Here is an 18,617-nt window from a genome sequence, read left to right on the forward strand (position 1 = left end):
CAGCGCTGCGGAATCAGTGGCGCTATATAAATAAATGATGATGATGATGATGATGATGATGCAGAGGGTGTGGATTATAAATTACAAAATACAGAAGCTATGAAGTGGCCTTTGGAAATGAAATTGACACATGCATTCATTCTTTTTTTGCAGTATTTGTGTAATGTAGGATAATTGTAGGATAATTATACAAGTACAATATGTACACAAATTGTCAACCAAAGAAGATGAGCATTGATTATCTTGGCCATGTACATGTGATTGTATTGGGATAACTGTTTTCTTGTGTATATATTTCTTTTAGACAAAATAATTGTAGTATTTGTGTCCAGCTTTAAACATAGGTTTACACTGTTTCCGTGTTTTAAATAAAAGGTTTAAAACCTTTGTTATGATGAAATTTGTGTTCTGACTAGAGATGCTCAGGCTCGGTTCCTTGGAAACCGAACCCACTCGAACATAGAGGATCCGAGCTCAATACTTTTGCGCTTTTTCAGATTCCAACACAAGGGAAAACGTCATTGTGACGTCGTCGGATCTCGCAAGTTTTGGAATCTATAAATACCGCCCTCCACGGCGATCTAGCGCCATTTGAGAGAGGGGTAGCATAGAGTGTAAAGCAGTTGGGCCGTAAAAGTTAGAGAATAGAAAGAGGACGGTGGTAGCAGTGTTAAAGAAAGCTCCATTGCTAATGGTCATTGCTGAAATACAAATATACTAGTCCTTGCAGGCATTTCTTCTGAATTTGCACCAAAAAGTGTAGGGTGTTATATACACGCAAAGACAAGAGCTTCATTGCTAATTGTCATCGCTGAAATACAAATATACTAGTCCTTGCAGGCTTTTCTTCTGAATTTGCAGGCAAATTCAGTATTGTTATATAGGTAACAGACAAAGTGGAGTGCTCCATTGCTAAGAGTAATTGCTGAAATACAAATAGGAGGGCTAGAAGGCTTGTCTTCTGAATTTGCAGGCAAATTCTACTGCGTTATATAGGTAAAAGACAAAAAGGAGTGTTCCATTGCTAAGAGTCATTGCTGAAATAGAAATTATAGGGCTGGCTGGCTTGGTATAAATCTACAGTTACATTTTACTGTACCATAGCTCACTCAGAAACAAGAGAGGTGGCAGGGTTCAGTACTGAAACAGAAATTGTAATAATAGGGCTGTCAGTGTTCTTAAAAGTCTCCAGTGACATTTTACTGTGCCATAGCTCATACAGAAACAGATGGGGTGACATTGTTGTTGTCACTCTCCAGTCTCAGTCATGATGATACTAATCCCTCTACCTCATGTGCTAAAGCCTATGTTCAAGTGCACAGTGGTTTTAAATCAAGGAAACAAAAATTTAAATAAAAAGCTTGTACCTTTTTAAAGAAAGAAAAAACCTCTCTAAAAAAATGTGAAAGTTTACTGTAGAAAATCATAAAATTGCCAAGATATCATTCTACCCAAAATATTACCAGGCATACCAGCATCAGGTAGCTCCCTTCTCTTACCTAGATTTCAGCATCTGCAATCTACACTGTCATCATATTCACCCTCATCGTTATGTACATCTTCCTGAAACAATACTAATTCATCCCCGCTGGAATCCACCATCATAGAAGTCTGTGTACTTTGATGTAATTGCCGATAATGGCCTTCTTCATGGAATTTGTAGTTCATTTTATGGCAGAGCTGTCACGATTTTTGGACAATTCTTTTAGAACAGAGCAAATGTCAAAATGTTGTGCTCACTCATCTGCATTACCACTGGGTGTCTTGGGAAAGCTAAGTTTTTTCCGAGAAGCAGTTGCCAGAGAAACTGAAGGAGGAGACGTCATTACAAGATGTTGATAGCTCTTGGATCCTGGCGAAGCGAATTAAGTCCTAGATCTACAATTGCAATGTAGTTAGCGGATTTGCTTAGTTTAATTTCATCCTTCAATTTCTCTAGCTGCTTCTCAAAAATTATAATTAAGGCAATCACTTGACTCAAGCTAATCGTGTCTGCACTCTCTTTACAGGTGACTACTTTGCTGAACTGAAGTACATTCCCCCTCAAATTCTAGTCTTGTTGCAGCTGCTGCATTCTCATACATGATGTTGCAGAATCCCGAAAATGACCCTAAATTTTTGGGGACACAGACAGCATCTCCTGCATGTCATTGTCATGTTTTAAAAAGTTCTGTAACACCAAGTTGATTGTGTGAGCAAAACAGTAAATGTGATGCAATTCCCCAAGCTGTAATGCTCTAACTATATTGGTGCCATTAACAGAAATCACATATCCTCAGGAGAGTCCAAGCAGGATTAGCAATGTTGCAATGACATCCCTTACTTTTTGTAACAGATTGTCAAGCTGTATGCCTCTTAGTGAAGCCGCTGATACACAGAGTGGCCAACTTCTGAAAAATGTGACATACTTGGGTACATGCTGCTGCTGTTCCTGCTGGTGAAGGCGAATCACCAACCAAGTGGGCTGTCACAGTCATATAATCTTTAGTTTGCCCAGTTCCGCCAGTCCCCATATCTGTGGTTAAGTGTACAGTGGGTAGAATGGCATTTTGTAGCCCAATAATTACATTTTTACGAACTTTCTGGTAGAGGTGAGGAATAGATTTTTTAGTAAAATGGTGTCGTGATGGAATCTGGTAATAGGGACAGAAGACCTCAAGTAATTAACTGTCTAAAACCAGCTGCATTACTAATGGATATTGGACGCAAATCTAATACTAGCATAGTCCCCATGGCGTCTGTGAACCGCTTTGCGACTGGGTGACAGCTTTCTTACTTTTTTCCTCTAGCAAAGGATTGTTTAAAAGTCAATTTTTGTAAACTACTAGTATTATTCTTCTGGGTTGAAGATCGACCACCAGCAGCAGCAGCAGCGGGACTAACGCTAAATAATTCTTCAGAGGAATCATGGTTAGTGGAGGAGCCATCTAGCCTTAGCAACTTGGGTGCAGGACTAACTCCCATCACTTGTGAAGATATTGATGATGAAGGTGTTGGGGGTGTAGATTGCAGGTGCTGGAATCTAGATGAGAGAAGGGAGGTAGATGACGCTGGACTGCTTGTTGTTTTTTTTTAACATAAGTTTCTGATTTTCCCAACAGCTTTCAATGAACTCGCTTCAAATGACGAAACATGGATGAGGATCCCAGATGGTTAAGGTCCCTACCTCTACTGAGTGCGGCTTTACAAACGCTACAAATGGTTAGACAACTGTTGTCAGGATTTGTGTAAAAATAATTACACACATAAGAGGTGAAGTTTTGGGCTTATGTCCAGGCATGACAATGGCCTTTTTCTTATCATTGGCAAGAACTGTTGCAGTCTTTGTTTGAAAGTGTATGAAAATAATATTGTGACCTGTGAGGTGGTCAAAATTGACTGCAAATTACTTGAAATTAGTGTTATTGAGGTTAATAATAATGTAGGATCAAAAAAAGAGCAAAATTATGTGATTTTAGCATAATTTAGCAATTTTTCTAAAAAAATACAGATCCAAAACCAAAACACATGAGGGCGGTTTTTCCCAAAACCAAAACACTAAGCTAATCCAGATCCAAAACCAAAACCACTTCACGGGGGTCAGTGAGCGTCTCTAGTTCTGACAAAGAACATTTTGAACTACATGTATTATTATTTTAGTCTGCACATAGATTCCTTTTGTGTTGATATGGAAAACTCATTTGATATGAAAAGATTAACCCCTGTTTTTGGTTGGGAAAAAGTTCACATTTCCAATTTGTATACTATTATTGTTATGTTTTATTGTGTCCTTTTACCCCCAGAAAATATTAGAAGCTAGTACGGTAGACACTCCGGTTTGTTATCAGGCAGCAAGAAGTCTAGTTTTCTATCGCAGCACATTGCTTCCTATTGTTGCAATTTACTGTGACATTTTCGTCAGGGCAGCTCTCCAGCGATACTGGCTGGCAGCGATAAGCGATACTGGCTGGCAGCTCTCCAGCGATACTGGCTGGCAGCCATAAGCGATACTGGCTGGCAGCTCTCCAGCGATACTGGCTGGCAGCGATAAGCGATACTGGCTGGCAGCTCTCCAGCGATACTCGCTGGCAGCGATAAGCGATAATGGCTGGCAGCTCTCCAGCGATACTGGCTGGCAGCTCTCCAGCGATACTGGCTGGCAGCCATAAGCGATACTGGCTGGCAGCCATAAGCGATACTGGCTGACAGCGATAAGCGATACTGGCTGGCAGCTCTCCAGCGATACTGGCTGGCAGCCATAAGCGATACTGGCTGGCAGCCATAAGCGATACTGGCTGGCAGCCATAAGCGATACTGGCTGGCAGCTCTCCAGCGATACTGGCTGGCAGCGATAAGCGATACTGGCTGGCAGCTCTCCAGCGATACTGGCTGGCAGCCATAAGCGATACTGGCTGACAGCGATAAGCGATACTGGCTGGCAGCTCTCCAGCGATACTGGCTGGCAGCCATAAGCGATACTGGCTGGCAGCTCTCCAGCGATACTGGCTGGCAGCTCTCCAGCGATACTGGCTGGCAGCGATAAGTGATACTGGCTGACAGCCATAAGCGATACTGGCTGACAGCGATAAGCGATACTGGCTGACAGCGATAAGCGATACTGGCTGGCAGCTCTCCGGTGATACTGGCTGGCAGCGATAAGCAATACTGGCTGGCAGCCATAAGCGATACTGGCTGGCAGCTCTCCAGCGATACTGGCTGACAGCGATAAGCGATACTGGCTGACAGCCATAAGCGATACTGGCTGGCAGCCATAAGCGATACTGGCTGGCAGCGATAAGCGATACTGGCTGGCAGCTCTCCGGTGATACTGGCTGGCAGCCATAAGCGATACTGGCTGGCAGCTCTCCTTATTGAAAACATAGTTTATGGTTATTAATGACAAGTGAAGGGGGGCATCATTGGGTACCAGAACATTTTTTTGAAAAAGCTCCATAGGAGAAAAGGTTTAAAAGGTTTGCAACAGATTTTAGGCTTGTTAGGTACACACATTATAATGCTATTAACTCTTTGCAGACCACAGCTTTCGCATTGTGCTTATTATTATTTTATGATAAGGCATCACATAATATTTACTGCCCTAAGAGTTTACTTATTACATAGTGCTGATGTACAGTCCTTGAGCTTACTGAAGCCTGAAAGCTAAAAGACAAGCAGAATGACAAGTGGCATGAGCAGAGTAGGTTAAATTACTGCATGCATCACAATACAAGTCAATATTCAAAGCAGGCAGGTGGATATACAAGTAACACAATCAGCTTTCATGTGCGGAAAGACGAAGAAAAACGACACAGTCCAGCTAATGGCTTATGCAGGGCAGGAGATGACTTAAATAGCACTCTGATAAATAGGATATAAGACAGTCAGATAAAACAGTGAAATATGAAATTCAGTAGAGGAATTTCTGGCAGATCAAATTGTATTTTTTCTTCTTCTACCATTTAAAATCTAATTTGATATAGGATAGATGAGAACAGTAAAGAGTTTACAGGAAAATGTGCAATAACTCACAGGACAGATAACAATGGTTTGGGATCACCAACAACAATCAAAGCATACATCCATTGTGTTTACGTCAATAGTAATAAAACATTTTGCTGAGATATTTAGTGACATTTTTTTTTTATAAGCAGTGATTCAGTGTCACCCAAAAAAGTCAGGTGTGACTACAGCTGGCCACACATAGGTTGATTCGGCTACTCCACTGTCCAGTTTGGCCACAAACGTGGATAACAAGATAACTGCACACAGAGGCCTAGAATGGCCATCTACCAGCCCATTTTATGGGCATGCCTGATGACAAATCCAAACTATTACTATCAGATCATTATGCTTGTTTTTGCCCATTGAGCCAACTGAGACCACTAAATGCATATATATATATATATATATATATATATATATATATATATATATATATATATATATATAATATTTAGGGGTACTTGCCTGGAATTTGCAGGAGACGCCTGAATTTTGGGGAGTCGCAGATTCCTGGCCAGAGTAGGCCACTCTCCCAGATCCTTTTGGAGCATTGTATAAACACTGTGGGCCTGAGTCATTAAGGAGAGCAAAGCATGAAAAGGGAGTAACTTTGCACTTGGGCAAAACCATGTTGCATTGGAGGGGGAGGTAAATTTAAAATGTGGGGACAGATTTATAGTTGGGATTGGGCATGTCCTAGATCAATTTTAAAATAAAGCTTTCAAGTATTTGTGTTCTTTTTGAAAAAACTGCCAGTATTTAACTTATGTGCAAAATAATAAACTCATTTGCACCCCTTGAATTGTAACATTGTTTGTCCCATAGAACATTTACTCCTTTTTTTTGCCTTATTTCCTTAATGATTCAGGCCCTTTATACGTGTGAGCTGATCCCATTGTGGGATCAGTTCCCAATATAGTATCAAATAGTATAAAACATCAGTCTGACTGACTATGGTCACAGATTTCAGTATTGAAAACTCTCAAACTAACATCGTCCCTTTAAGCAACTGAATCAGGCAATCATTTATTATTGACTTTATTAATTAGGGGCTCTTCCAGTCTTCCTCTCACCACCACCTACAGAAATATAGACTTCAGCCTACTAAGAGGATGGATTATATTATTTATACAAAATAAGAACCTTTTTGTTCTTCTGCTCCGTCTGTACTGCATCAGCCTGCCTGAAGCCTCTGAAGTTTTGGTATTTATTGTTTACTGTTCAGTTACGTCTCACCCTGTATAGTCTACTGTTTGTACTGTGTACGGCGCTGCGGAACTCTTGTGGCGCCTAACAAATAAAGGATAATAATAATAATAATAATAATATTATTCTGATAATTTTTTTTATTTTTTTAGAAATGTTAGTAGACCGGGGTTTGGATCTAGTACGCTGTTATGTGCTGGGATAGAACTTTGGTAGGTAAGGAAAATCTGATCAAATGTTTATTTTTATTTTTTCTTGCTTTCCAAAACTGCCATAGGCTTAAATGTTATTGTTTTATATTTGGAGCTCAGAAATGTGAACTGTGAAATATAAGTTACATTCCTATTTGAAGCTTGAAAGAACGAAGTGATATATTTTGGGATATTGGCAGCTGAAGGCGATAAAATGGGAAATGTGAATGAACAAGATTTTTAAAATGTTAGCTTAAAATATGTGTAATATTTCAATAAGAATGTTAGTGTAAATATAAGGTTAATTTTTTGTAATTTTGACTTTTTAAAGTTATTACTGTGAAAAAAAACGGCATTATGTAGATATGGTGTTCGAGAAAAAAAAATGTTTTTTAAAGGTTCAGAATTATTATTGTAAACTTTATATTCATTGAATAATGCATGTGTATACTTGTTAATCATATGCAGATATAAGTGGTTATATATTCTTTAAAACATAAATTGTTTAAAATAGAGAGTTTAGAGAGAATAGAGTTTAAAATTGAATAATCTAAAACTTTTCCATTAAAGTACAAAAGGTATATAATGGATGTTTACAGTGCTAAAAGAAACTTCAATTTCTTGTTATTGGGCCTCATTAACATCACAAAGACTTTGCTTTTCTTACAGACTTTTATTTGAAGCTGGTCTGAAATTAGCAAGAACTTCCTACTTGTACAGTTTCAATAATAATGAAACTTCTGAAACTTACACAAAATCAGTCACTTAAAATAGTATAAGGCATACTTGCCAACTCTCCTGGAATATCCGGGAGACTTCCGAAATTCGGGTAAGCCTCCCGGACTCCCGGGAGAGCAGGCAAATATCCCGCAAACGGCATCTTCCTGTCAAAATGACAAGATTTGCGGTGAATCGCGTCATTTTGGCCCCGCCCCCCTGCCTGGGATCTCCCGGAAAGAAGTTCCAAAAGGTTTGCAGGTATGGTATAATGTGTGTCTTAAACAAAAACAAAAAACATTGATAAACAACTTGTAACTATACGTTGAATTAGACCATCTGTCCTCCCACACTCCAAAAACATACTAGTAGGTTAATTGGCTGCTATTAAATTGACCTTAGTCTATGTCCAGGGGTGCCGCGGCGCTGTCACAGGGGTGCCGTGGACAGGATGAAGAAGAAAAAAAAAATATAAAAAAAAAACAAACTTACCAATCCGGCAGTGCCCGGGACCCAGCATCCGCCTCCCTCCTCGCTTTTCACTGAATGCCGGGTGTGACGTCATCACGCCCGATATATTCAGCGAGAAGCGGTGGGAGAGAGGAGGATGCTCGGTCCCGGCGGAAGCCGCCGCATTGGTAAGTTTTTCTTTTTTTTACATTTTTTTTCTTCTTCCTGTCCACGGCAGGATATAGAGGGTGTAGATCGCGTATGCTGAGGGGACAGATCGCGGATGCTGAGGGGGCAGAGCGCGGTTGCAGAGGGGGCAGAGCGCGGTTGCAGAGGGGGCAGAGCGCGGTTGCAGAGGGGGCAGAGCGCGGATGCAGAGGGGGCACAGCGCGGATGCAGAGGGGGCACAGCGCGGATGCAGAGGGGGCACAGCGCGGATGCAGAGGGGGCACAGCGCGGATGCAGAGGGGGCACAGCGCGGATGCAGAGGGGGCACAGCGAGGGGGCAGAGCGCAGATGCTGAGAGGATAGAGAGCGGATGCTGGGGGGCAGAGCGCAGATGCTTAGGGGGCACAGAGTGTGTGGATGCAGGGGGCACAGTGTGTGGATGCATGGGGCACAGAGTATGTGGATGCATGGGGCACAGAGTGTGTGGATGCAGGGGGCACAGAGTGTGTGGATGCAGGGGGCACAGGGGGCACAGAGTGTGTGGATGCAGGGAGCACAGAGTGTGTGGATGCAAGGGGCACAGAATTTGGTTGCAGGGGGCACAGAGTGTGTGGATGCAGGGGGCACAGTGTGTGTTAGCTGTAAATTATTCTTTGACAGAAATATAATTGAAAATATATACAAAAATATTCTTTTCCCTTGGATTTATGTGTATTATTTTTGCATACAACTAAATAAGTATTTCTGTCCTGACCTAAATACTTATTACGTTTTTTTTACTACTTATAAAACGGGACTGCTCGATAATTATTTTGGAGGGGTGCCTTGAAATAATTATGGAGACTCTGAGGGTGCCGCGAACTGCAAAAGTTTGGGAACCACTGGTCTATGTGTATGCTAAGGAATATAGAATGTAAGCTCCAATGGGGCAGGGACTGATGTGAGTTCACTGTACAGCGCTGCGGAATTAGTGGTGCTATCTAAATAGCTGCGGCTGATAATCGGACATGTAAGATGACTCTTTCATGTTATTACAAAATGAAATGCATTGTATTGTATTGAATAAGACACTTCTACTTAACCCCAATAACTGGCGGATATAGTGTTACATTAGAGTGCTAATTTAGAAGAAAATGAAAATATAAACACCCACAAATGACATATTACATATTTGTACCAGCTCAGGCGCGGGCTGGGAGAGGGAAGCCCGGGGGCCAGACAGGCAGCCGCATCACATGACAGGGGATGCGGCCGCCTGTGCGCTGACGCGGTCGCATCTGATATCATCAGATGCGGCTACGGGGGGAAATTATGTATTTTGCAACAGGGGACGGGGCAGCCGGCCGGCCCTAATAGCCGTCTGACTCAGCGGCCCGGGGGGGCGTTGCCCCCCGCTCCCTGGGCCAGCCCGCCCCTGTACCAGCTCATGTTTTCATAAGTTGACTCACAACACTGCTATTTGTCCATATGTTTTGATTCATGTATAAAGAGTTTTGCTGTTTCTTTTTAGCTATAGAATGTTAATATTTTAAAATATTTAGTGGATCTATGTAGAATAATTAAATTTTTTATTTAGAAGTAAGAGGTTGTTAATTTATTTTAATGTAACAGATTAAAAGGTGTATGGGAATAGTCCCACTTAAAAGTAATGTGTGATAAAGTATAATGTAACTTTGAAGAAACATATAGGTGAATATATAAAATGAGTATAATGGTCTTAACGACAGGTTCACAGGACAAATGGTAAATAATAAGGGAACTATTTGTATATGTGTGCTCTATACAGATTAAGTATAAGTTCCTGTTCCATCATTGGTATATGTAAAAATAAAATGAAAATTATATAGAAAGAAATAGAAGTAACCTTTGTATGTTTGATAAAGAAGTGATTAGGGAAGGAGCCTCTTTTGCCCTTAAATTGTGAAGATGGCCTGTATGGCCTAGTGAGAAGAATATGATAGTGTATAGTCTGTTATTGGAAGGAAAATAGTGTTTTAAGATAAATTGTTTACAATAGGAAAAATGAAGTGTTCGAACATAATTACATTTCTAATCTGGTTATAATTATTGTTTTAATTTGCCGTATTTCTGAAACACTGTAGTTTAAAGTATATTTACATAGATTAGCTGTGGTTTAAGGGTAGTGACAGTTGAGAACGGTAGTATATGAGAGTCTGTATATTTGAAGACACGATTGTGTGTGTTTGGTGGTCTCCTCCTTTGGTTACAATGGAAGGTTGTAACTGGTTAGGTCCTAATTACCGTGACTGAAGGTTTGTTGGCATATTTTTGTGAGCAACTGAAAGGTGCGGTGTAGTGGCACTCCCTGACGGGTGCTTCAGACCGGTGAGGTCGCTGTTTAAAACGGCGTGGGTGGTACAAAAGAATGCCCATAAGTTACTGCAGGAAAAAGGTGAACAGTAATTAGCTCAGGAACAATTTGTGGTCAGTTGATTAGTAACTTGTGGAGTTTCTTTTTGGTTTTCTTTAACTCCCTGACGGGTATTCAGACCAGTAAGGTTGTTGCGTAAAACAGCTTATATGATACAAAACAGTTGTTGATCGTTTCGGTATAGTTTTCCCGTGTGCACCTGTTATTTCTGTCAACCTAGAGACACGTATTTGGTTGTGAAAGCAGCCCAAAGCAATTGTGTAACATGTAAAGACAGTAACATTGTAATAACTGAAAGTTGAAGTGTTTCCCAGTGTCTAGGGAAACAAGGAACTCTGTAGAAAGACGGATATCTGGGTGTGTGAGGGATGCGTCAGCCTGCGTCGTCCATGCTAGTAGCGATATGACTATATCTTTAATAGTCAGTTTAATGTATTTTACTATGACACTATATTTGTCCTTAATAATTAAGATTAAAAAAAATCCTAATATTCCTATATTGAATAAAATACCTTTCTGTCTTAAGCTACTTTGAATATTAATCACAATCTCATGTATTACTTGTGAAACCTATATATAACAACTAGATTTGCATGTATATTTAATATAAACACAGCCTTTTGTTGTATTCACAAGTCATATGTAAGCACAGAAATAAAAAAATTTCCACACTGGGACAACACCTAGGGGCTAGATTTACTAAGCTGCGGGTTTGAAAAAGTGGGGATGTTGCCTATAGCAACCAATCAGATTCTAGCTTTCATTTATTTAGTACATTCTACAAAATGACAGCTAGAATCTGATTGGTTGCTATAGGCAACATCCCTACTTTTTCAAACCTGTAGCTTAGTAAATCTAGCCCTAGGTGTGGAAAGTAAAGTTCAAAGTATTGTGAACAATGCACACAGGAACCAAACCCTGATTAACATTCTGAGATAGATTAGAATCAATGTTCAATATCTTAATAATAACTATTAAGTAAAAGATTTAGAGTCATGCAAAATGTCACTATCAAAACAAAGACGCCATTTCCTCCACCCAGAGAGACAGAAGTTATTGCAAATATAATTAACTTCTTTTTGGAACATTGTATAAACACTGTAACATTATATATATATATATATATATATATATATATATATATATATATATATATATATATATATATATATATATATATAAAAATATGTATATACTATAAATATGTGCGTTTATAAATATATATATATATATATATATATATATATATATATATATATATACACACACATATACATACGTGTGCGTGTGTGTGTATGTGTGAACTGATCCTTTTATTCGAATAGTAATAAACTTCAGTTTGACTAACAATGGTCAGGAATTCAGACATTTCAGTATTGAAAACTCTCAAGCTAACGTTAGTTGAGCTGAGTAACTCAATTTTAAACTAAAATTATACTAATACATGTATTTATTTTCCCTTTAGGCAACTGAATCAAACAATAACTATTTTCCCTTTATTAATATCATGAAACATGTCTTATGAATTAAATATGCCTAATTGTTAATATATTGTTTTAAAAAGTGATGTCCTTTCTTGTCTGCTAGATGGCAGTGTTCCCTGTATTTGCTTAAAGCTTGGGTAACCTAGGTGACAGCATATAAGAAGAAGCTTTTACATTGATGATAATTTTCATCAGGTTTCTTAAGAGGTCAAACGCAACAGCTAACTCTTTCTACTTACCGGTTTGACATTAAATGCAAGCAGGACATACTTCATGTCTGGAGATACTTCATATTTGCTGACCTTGAAAGTGTCCTAGAAAGAAATAAAAAAAGTTGTGAATGGCTAATCCACATGATGTACTGCATTTATAGTCAAGTAAATTTAGTGTACAGTAATGAATTATTCATAACCTTCTGTAAACACAATGGTAGGCAACTGCCATTCACTTTCATATTTAAACTTTCATTTAATTTCCTATCAGCATACCAGTTGTTAAGATTAATTTACACAGGAGCGTTTTAACATTAATCTTTGGTAGATCGCAGGAAGGGAATCTGCAGTGCAAACTAACATTACTTAGGATTATTGATCCATATGGCAACACAGACATCTGTTTGTAAATACAATGTAATGGAAATAATTATGACCAAAATCCAACTCCTGGACAACTCTGAAACAGAAACTAGGATTTAAGAAAAAATGGGAATTCTTTGCCCCAACTGTATTATCTATAAAGCAGTGATTTTTAGCATTTTCTATTTTAAAATCATAGGAAAGCTCACATTTAATTCAGTGTCCCCTTTCATTTTAATGTATAAGTGACATGTAGAAGATCTTTTAAAATTAATTGGTACATTAAAATGTATGGGAAAATCACTGTCTATAAAGTGTTCCATTGCTAGCCAAAAAGGATAATTATAGAAAAATCAGATATTCAGACACCATGCCACAAGTGTCAGGTCTTTTCCAATTGATCCTACATTTTTTGTGTTTCGATGTGTCTGGAACCCCGAGCATGCAATATTTGACATGTTTAGCACATCAACAGAGATTTGGAAGTCTTTAATGGAATGGTGAATTCATTTGCAAACACTGTGTGATGATGCGGAGTATTGAAAACTCCCTCTGCAATTAGTAGTAGTTTTCAATATTGAGCATAATCAAAGTGCTAACAAATGAATTAACCACTTAAAGAATTCAATGGTTATATGTACTATGCGGCGGTTCTGTAGAACCACGGATTCCCGGCTCTTTGAAGTCATTTTCTTCAAATGGCAATTATAGTGAAGAAAAAGCCCATTGGGTTTTGTTGTTAATAAAATTGCCATTTCAAGAAAATGACTGAAAAGCGCCAGCAATCAGCAGTTTTACGTGCCGCTTAGTAAATATACCCCCAAATCTCTATTAATGAGGAAACAAAACAACGCTACTGGGAACAGGGGCGGATCTAGACTTTATGTTTAGGGGGGGCGATTTTGCATAATCACGCCCCTCCTTTGCTCTGATTGGCTGGCCTGTGTTAACCCCGCCTTCTGCCCGCGATTGGCCGTGCCCCCTCCCGTTGTGGTCGCCGGCTGGGACCACTCTGATTGGCTGGCCCACATTTAGCCCCGCCCCCCGCGCGCGCTTAGCCCCACCCCTCCCGGGACCTAGCTTTTTGCTGCGAGGGGGGGCGAATGCCCCGATCGCCCCCCCCTGGATCCGCCACTGACTGGGAATCTCTGGGGATATGCAAAGAACAAAATGCAGAATCATTTGGAATTCAGCTGACAACTCCACAAGGGTGTCCATATATCAGAATATTCTAAGTAGACCACTTGACTAGTAATGGAAAACTCCACCAACTGAGCTTTTCATACTCATTTCAATGCTCCAGTTGACCTCATTGGAGTTATTAGAGCACATGTGACAACACTGAAATGAATGGGCTCTTTAAATCTCTGGGCTTGTTAAAGCATAGAAGTGTTTCCCTCGCCCTGGTGTTGAACTAGTCCAAATTCTCTGAAATCAGTAAAAACTATTTTTTGCAGTTAAAACATCTGTGTTTGTTGATTCATAGATGCCATAGTTTCTGCTGAACTGTGACTCTTTTGTTGGAAGAATGGAACAGTAAGGAGAACAGAAGCACATGGGATGCGCTCACCTCTGCTTATGATTCTACTGGTACGAAACTAGGCCATTCTGTACAATGTATGTACTGGAGTTAAGGCAAATACATACAGGTGACCACACTTGGGGGTAAATGTAATAATCTGTGCTTCTAGCAAATTGCGGTTATTCTGCGACTTTGCCAGGAAAATTTAAAACGGCAATGTGTTTAAATGGCAAAACTTGCATTCTTGCAAAGATTTTGTGCCATTGCCCTTTTAAATTTGCCTGGCAAAGTCCCCAAATCGGCAATTTGCTAGAAACACAGATTAATACATTTACCCCTTGGTCTCTAGGCATGTTTTCCTTGACAGTCTAAAAGTAATGGCTACATGCAAATTATGTTTACTACCCCTTTATACTCTATCAATCATGAAGTTTAAAGGCTCTCCATCTGATAGGCAGAATAGTTACTGTCCACTGTTGGATCAACTTATTTCATCTGCTGCAATGTGTGATTTCCTCCAAGATCTCAATTAAATAATAAAATGATATAACTACTTAAACACGTCCTTTCCACAGGTTCCTCTCTCACAATTAATAGATATAGCAACAATAATATTAATAGTAAGTGAAAAACACTTGCATAGAAATGTGTGAATTTATCAACACAATGTAGGTTGTGTGAAATTAGTATAATTAAACCTTGTGATGCATAACAACTATTTTAGGACATATGTACATTTTAATTAAATCAGTAGAGTGAGATTTTTTTTTTTGCTTTACTTTGGTGTTTATATATTGTCAGGATTTATTTGTAGAGTGAAAGAATTAAAACACCATTCAAACATTTTTTAGAACTGAAGTAAAATTTGAAGCTGGACAGCACAGAAATAAACCATTCAACTCAACCATAAGTTTCAGTGTCGATGTGACATGAGATTTTATTTTCAGTGTCCAGCAACACTTTTTTTTTTATTGAAAAAATAACTTTATTTGTATAAAGGTTAAGTGTCCAGCAACGCTGCTGAACATGCTCTCTATCACACCTAGCTTTAGTTTTAGCTCTCAAGAGCCAAAAACTCTGGAAATCAGGTCTCCCCATTTAGGATTAGGGATAGGCTTAGATATGGCTTTTTGGGGTGTTATTTTATTTAAAGATTGAAAGCAATACGAAACTTCTAAAATTTAGTTGTGGAACTGTTTTTCACAGATTGAGGCTTTTAAAGAGCACTTGTCAACTCTCCCAGAATGTCCGGGAGACTCCCGCATTTCAGGTGAGTCTCACGGACTCCCGGGAGAGTATGGCAATCTCCTGCATCTGCCCACTTCCTAGTGAAAGTGGGCATAATTAGGTCCAAAATACCGCGATTCTCCGGGAATCGTGGCATTTGATCCCGCTCCCCCGCTGTAAAATGACGCGTTTGCGTCATTATGTCATGCCCACCTCCCCCATGAGGCTTCCGGACGCCCACTACAAAAAGTTGGTAAGTATGTTAAAGAGTTACAAGATAATTACAACAGACATGTCTAATAGTGGGAGAAGTCAGGGATAATGAATAAATGTAACAGAAGACCAAATCATACAGCTGGTAAACACAGTTTATTAATCCAGAGACTTCAGCGGAAGGGAGTCACACTGCAGCCATTTTAGTCCCACACAAAGCAAACGTTATGTTGGACCAGTAATATGATTCTATAATAGATTAAAACAAACATGAAAAGAGCTGCACTACTTTGAGGATAACAAAGGTGAAAACAACAAATGGCGGTGTTATTATAAGTATAAAAGACGCCAACACTCCTGGGTCAGGTCTAGTAACACTCCAACTTGAAAATGATATTACTTAACAGCACAAGTAATCCAGTAGAAGGATACAAGACAAGATTAGGAGCTCACTGCACATGGTGAAACTGTATGAAGATCTGAAACCCATTACATAACAAAGCTCACTATCAAGATGATGAGACAGACATATGCCCACTCCTGACTAAATGTGTCTGACAGGCCTGCAATAAAGTGGCGATAGGGCTGGTTCTCTATTGCTGTGTACCGCAGCGATAGAAAGCCTATCTCCACAACTTACCGAGGATATGTTGCCGAAGCAATGGAGTGATATTAGCACCACCATTAGGCAGCTGCCTAGGGCACTAGGCTTTTGGGTGTGCCCCAGCTGGGAGTGCCCCAAAATTATTCAATGATGTTAGTGTAAATTAATTATGGTGATGGGGGAGTTAATAAAAAAGAGGTTAATGATGTTGAAGGGGTTGTAATGAAGAGGCTGAAATATTTAATGACTATGAGGGGGATGATGTGGGAGTTAATGCTTATAAAGGCGTTAAGTTGTTATGTTGGGGATTAATTAATGATGGGGGGATTAATGTTGATAAAGTGGTTATTATGATTATAATGAGATATTTCATGATTTTGAGGAGGTTAATGACATGATTGATTGATGAGGGGGTCAATTATGGTTATTTTGAGGATTTGGAGGTTACTTATGATGGACCACTGCTGTGTGCTTGGCCCCCAATTGCCAGCCAGATTGGGGGAGAAGCGTTAGGGTGCTATTATTGTAATGTGTGTGCAGTGGTAGTGAGGGTGGTATTGGTATAATGTGTGGGGAGAGGGGTGGGAGTGGCATTGGTGTAATGGTGTGGGGAAAGGGGTAGGGCTCGTATTGGTTTATTGTGTGGGTAGTGGTAGTGAGGGTGGTATTGGTATAATGTGTGGGGAGAGGGGTGGGGGTGGTCTTGGTGTAATGTGTGTGCAGTGGTAGTGAGGGTGTTATTGGTATAATGTGTGGGGAGAGGGGTGGGAGTGGCATTGGTGTAAAGGTGTGGGGAAAGGGGTAGGGGTGGTATTGGCTTATTGTGTGGGTAGTGGTAGTGAGGGTGGTATTGGTATAATGTGTGGGGAAAGGGGTGGGGTGGCATCGCTGTAAAGGCGTGGGGAGAGGGGTGGGGTTGCATTGGTGTAAAGGCGTGTGGAGAGGAGTGGAGTGGTATTGGTGTAAAATGTGGGGAGATGGGTGGTGGTGGTATTTGTGTAATGGCATGGGTGTAGTATTTGTGTGATGTGTGGGGAGAGGGGTAGGGGTAGTATTTGTGTGATGTGTGGGGAGAGGGGTAGGGGTGGTCTTGGTGTAATGTGTGGGGAGAGGGGTGGGGGTGGTATTGGGGTATTGTGTGGGGAGAGGGGTGGGAGTGGCATTGGTGTAATGGTGTGGGGAATGGGGTAGGGGTAGTATTGGTTTATTGTGTGGGTAGTGGTAGTGAGGGTGGTATTGGTATAATGTGTGGGGGGAGGGGTGGGGTGGCATCGCTGTAAAGGCGTGGGGAGAGGGGTGGGGTTGCATTGGTATAAAGGCGTGGGGAGAGGAGTGGAGTGGTATTGGTGTAATGTGTGGGGAGATGGGTGGTGGTGCTATTTGTGTAATGGCATGGGGGTAGTATTTGTGTGATGTGTGGGGAGAGGGGTAGGGGTGGTCTTGGTGTAATGTGTGGGGAGAGGGGTGGGGGTGGTCTTGGTGTAATGTGTGGGGGGAGGGGTGGGGGTGGTCTTGGTGTAATGTGTGGGGGGAGGGGTGGGGGTGGTTTGGGTTTAATGTGTGAGGCTGTTGCCAACTTATTTTCGTAAGTTGTTTTTGTTTTTTGTTATGGTTTGAAATCTAACAATTTGACCCCCCCCCTGCGGTTATCCCAGGACAGTGTTCTCCATCAGACATCAAAGCACTTGGACTGCAGCCTTACCTGTCAGCCAGGAGAAAGTAAGTTACAATTTTTATTTTATAACAGTCAAGTGTGTGAGGGTGTGGGTATGGGGGGGGAGGTAACTTGTTTGTTTCTCTAGGGCACCGAGAACCGTTGCACAGGCCCTGCATGCACAGTGGAACTGGAAGCTGAGACTTGGACTTCTATTTCCACTAGTAAAACTAATAAATAAATAAAATGTACAAAGAGCCTCACAAAATGTGACCTGTTCTTATTCACTTAATGGTTTATTAATGGGGGTTTCCATCTTTAGAAGATTTAATTTAATTAAAATTCACTTATCCTCCTTTTACTAAATGCATTCCCTATTCTCTCTTGCCTCTTCCTGCTTTTCAGTCATGCCTTTATATCACCATGAAGTTCTTGCTTTTGTTACCCTAGCATACAACAGGAAGCTTTTCTCTGGATGCATCTGTATCCAATATAGAGATGTGCTGTTTTCCTGGGTAACATAAATAAACAACACTGATATAACATGATATAAACACAAAGCTGAAATAGCCAGAGAAGTCAGAAAAATAATACAATATCTTTGGAAAATGTTGCCAGAGGGCATGTACAAGTCAATGAAAAGTTTGAAAATCCAGTTATAGATCATTTTACATTCACTGTGGGCATAAAGTCCAATTCATGCATCCATTCCATTGTGAACAGATCACATCTG

The 18,617-nt window shown here is 40.3% G+C and overlaps 1 protein-coding gene across 5 annotated transcripts in view; it reads right to left on the reverse strand.

Moving 5' to 3' along the window:
• Window positions 1-18,617, reverse strand: part of DPP6 (dipeptidyl peptidase like 6) — a 936,540-nt gene that overhangs the window by 143,252 nt on the left and 774,671 nt on the right. For all 5 annotated transcript variants that reach the window (XM_075212137.1, XM_075212136.1, XM_075212134.1 and 2 more), the window contains one exon: window positions 12,329-12,403. In XM_075212137.1, the coding sequence (XP_075068238.1) occupies window positions 12,329-12,403 (75 nt within the window). The remainder of the gene's footprint in view (window positions 1-12,328; window positions 12,404-18,617) is intronic.

This window comes from Mixophyes fleayi, chromosome 5 (genome assembly GCF_038048845.1).
Source record: "Mixophyes fleayi isolate aMixFle1 chromosome 5, aMixFle1.hap1, whole genome shotgun sequence".
Taxonomy (NCBI): domain Eukaryota; kingdom Metazoa; phylum Chordata; class Amphibia; order Anura; family Limnodynastidae; genus Mixophyes; species Mixophyes fleayi.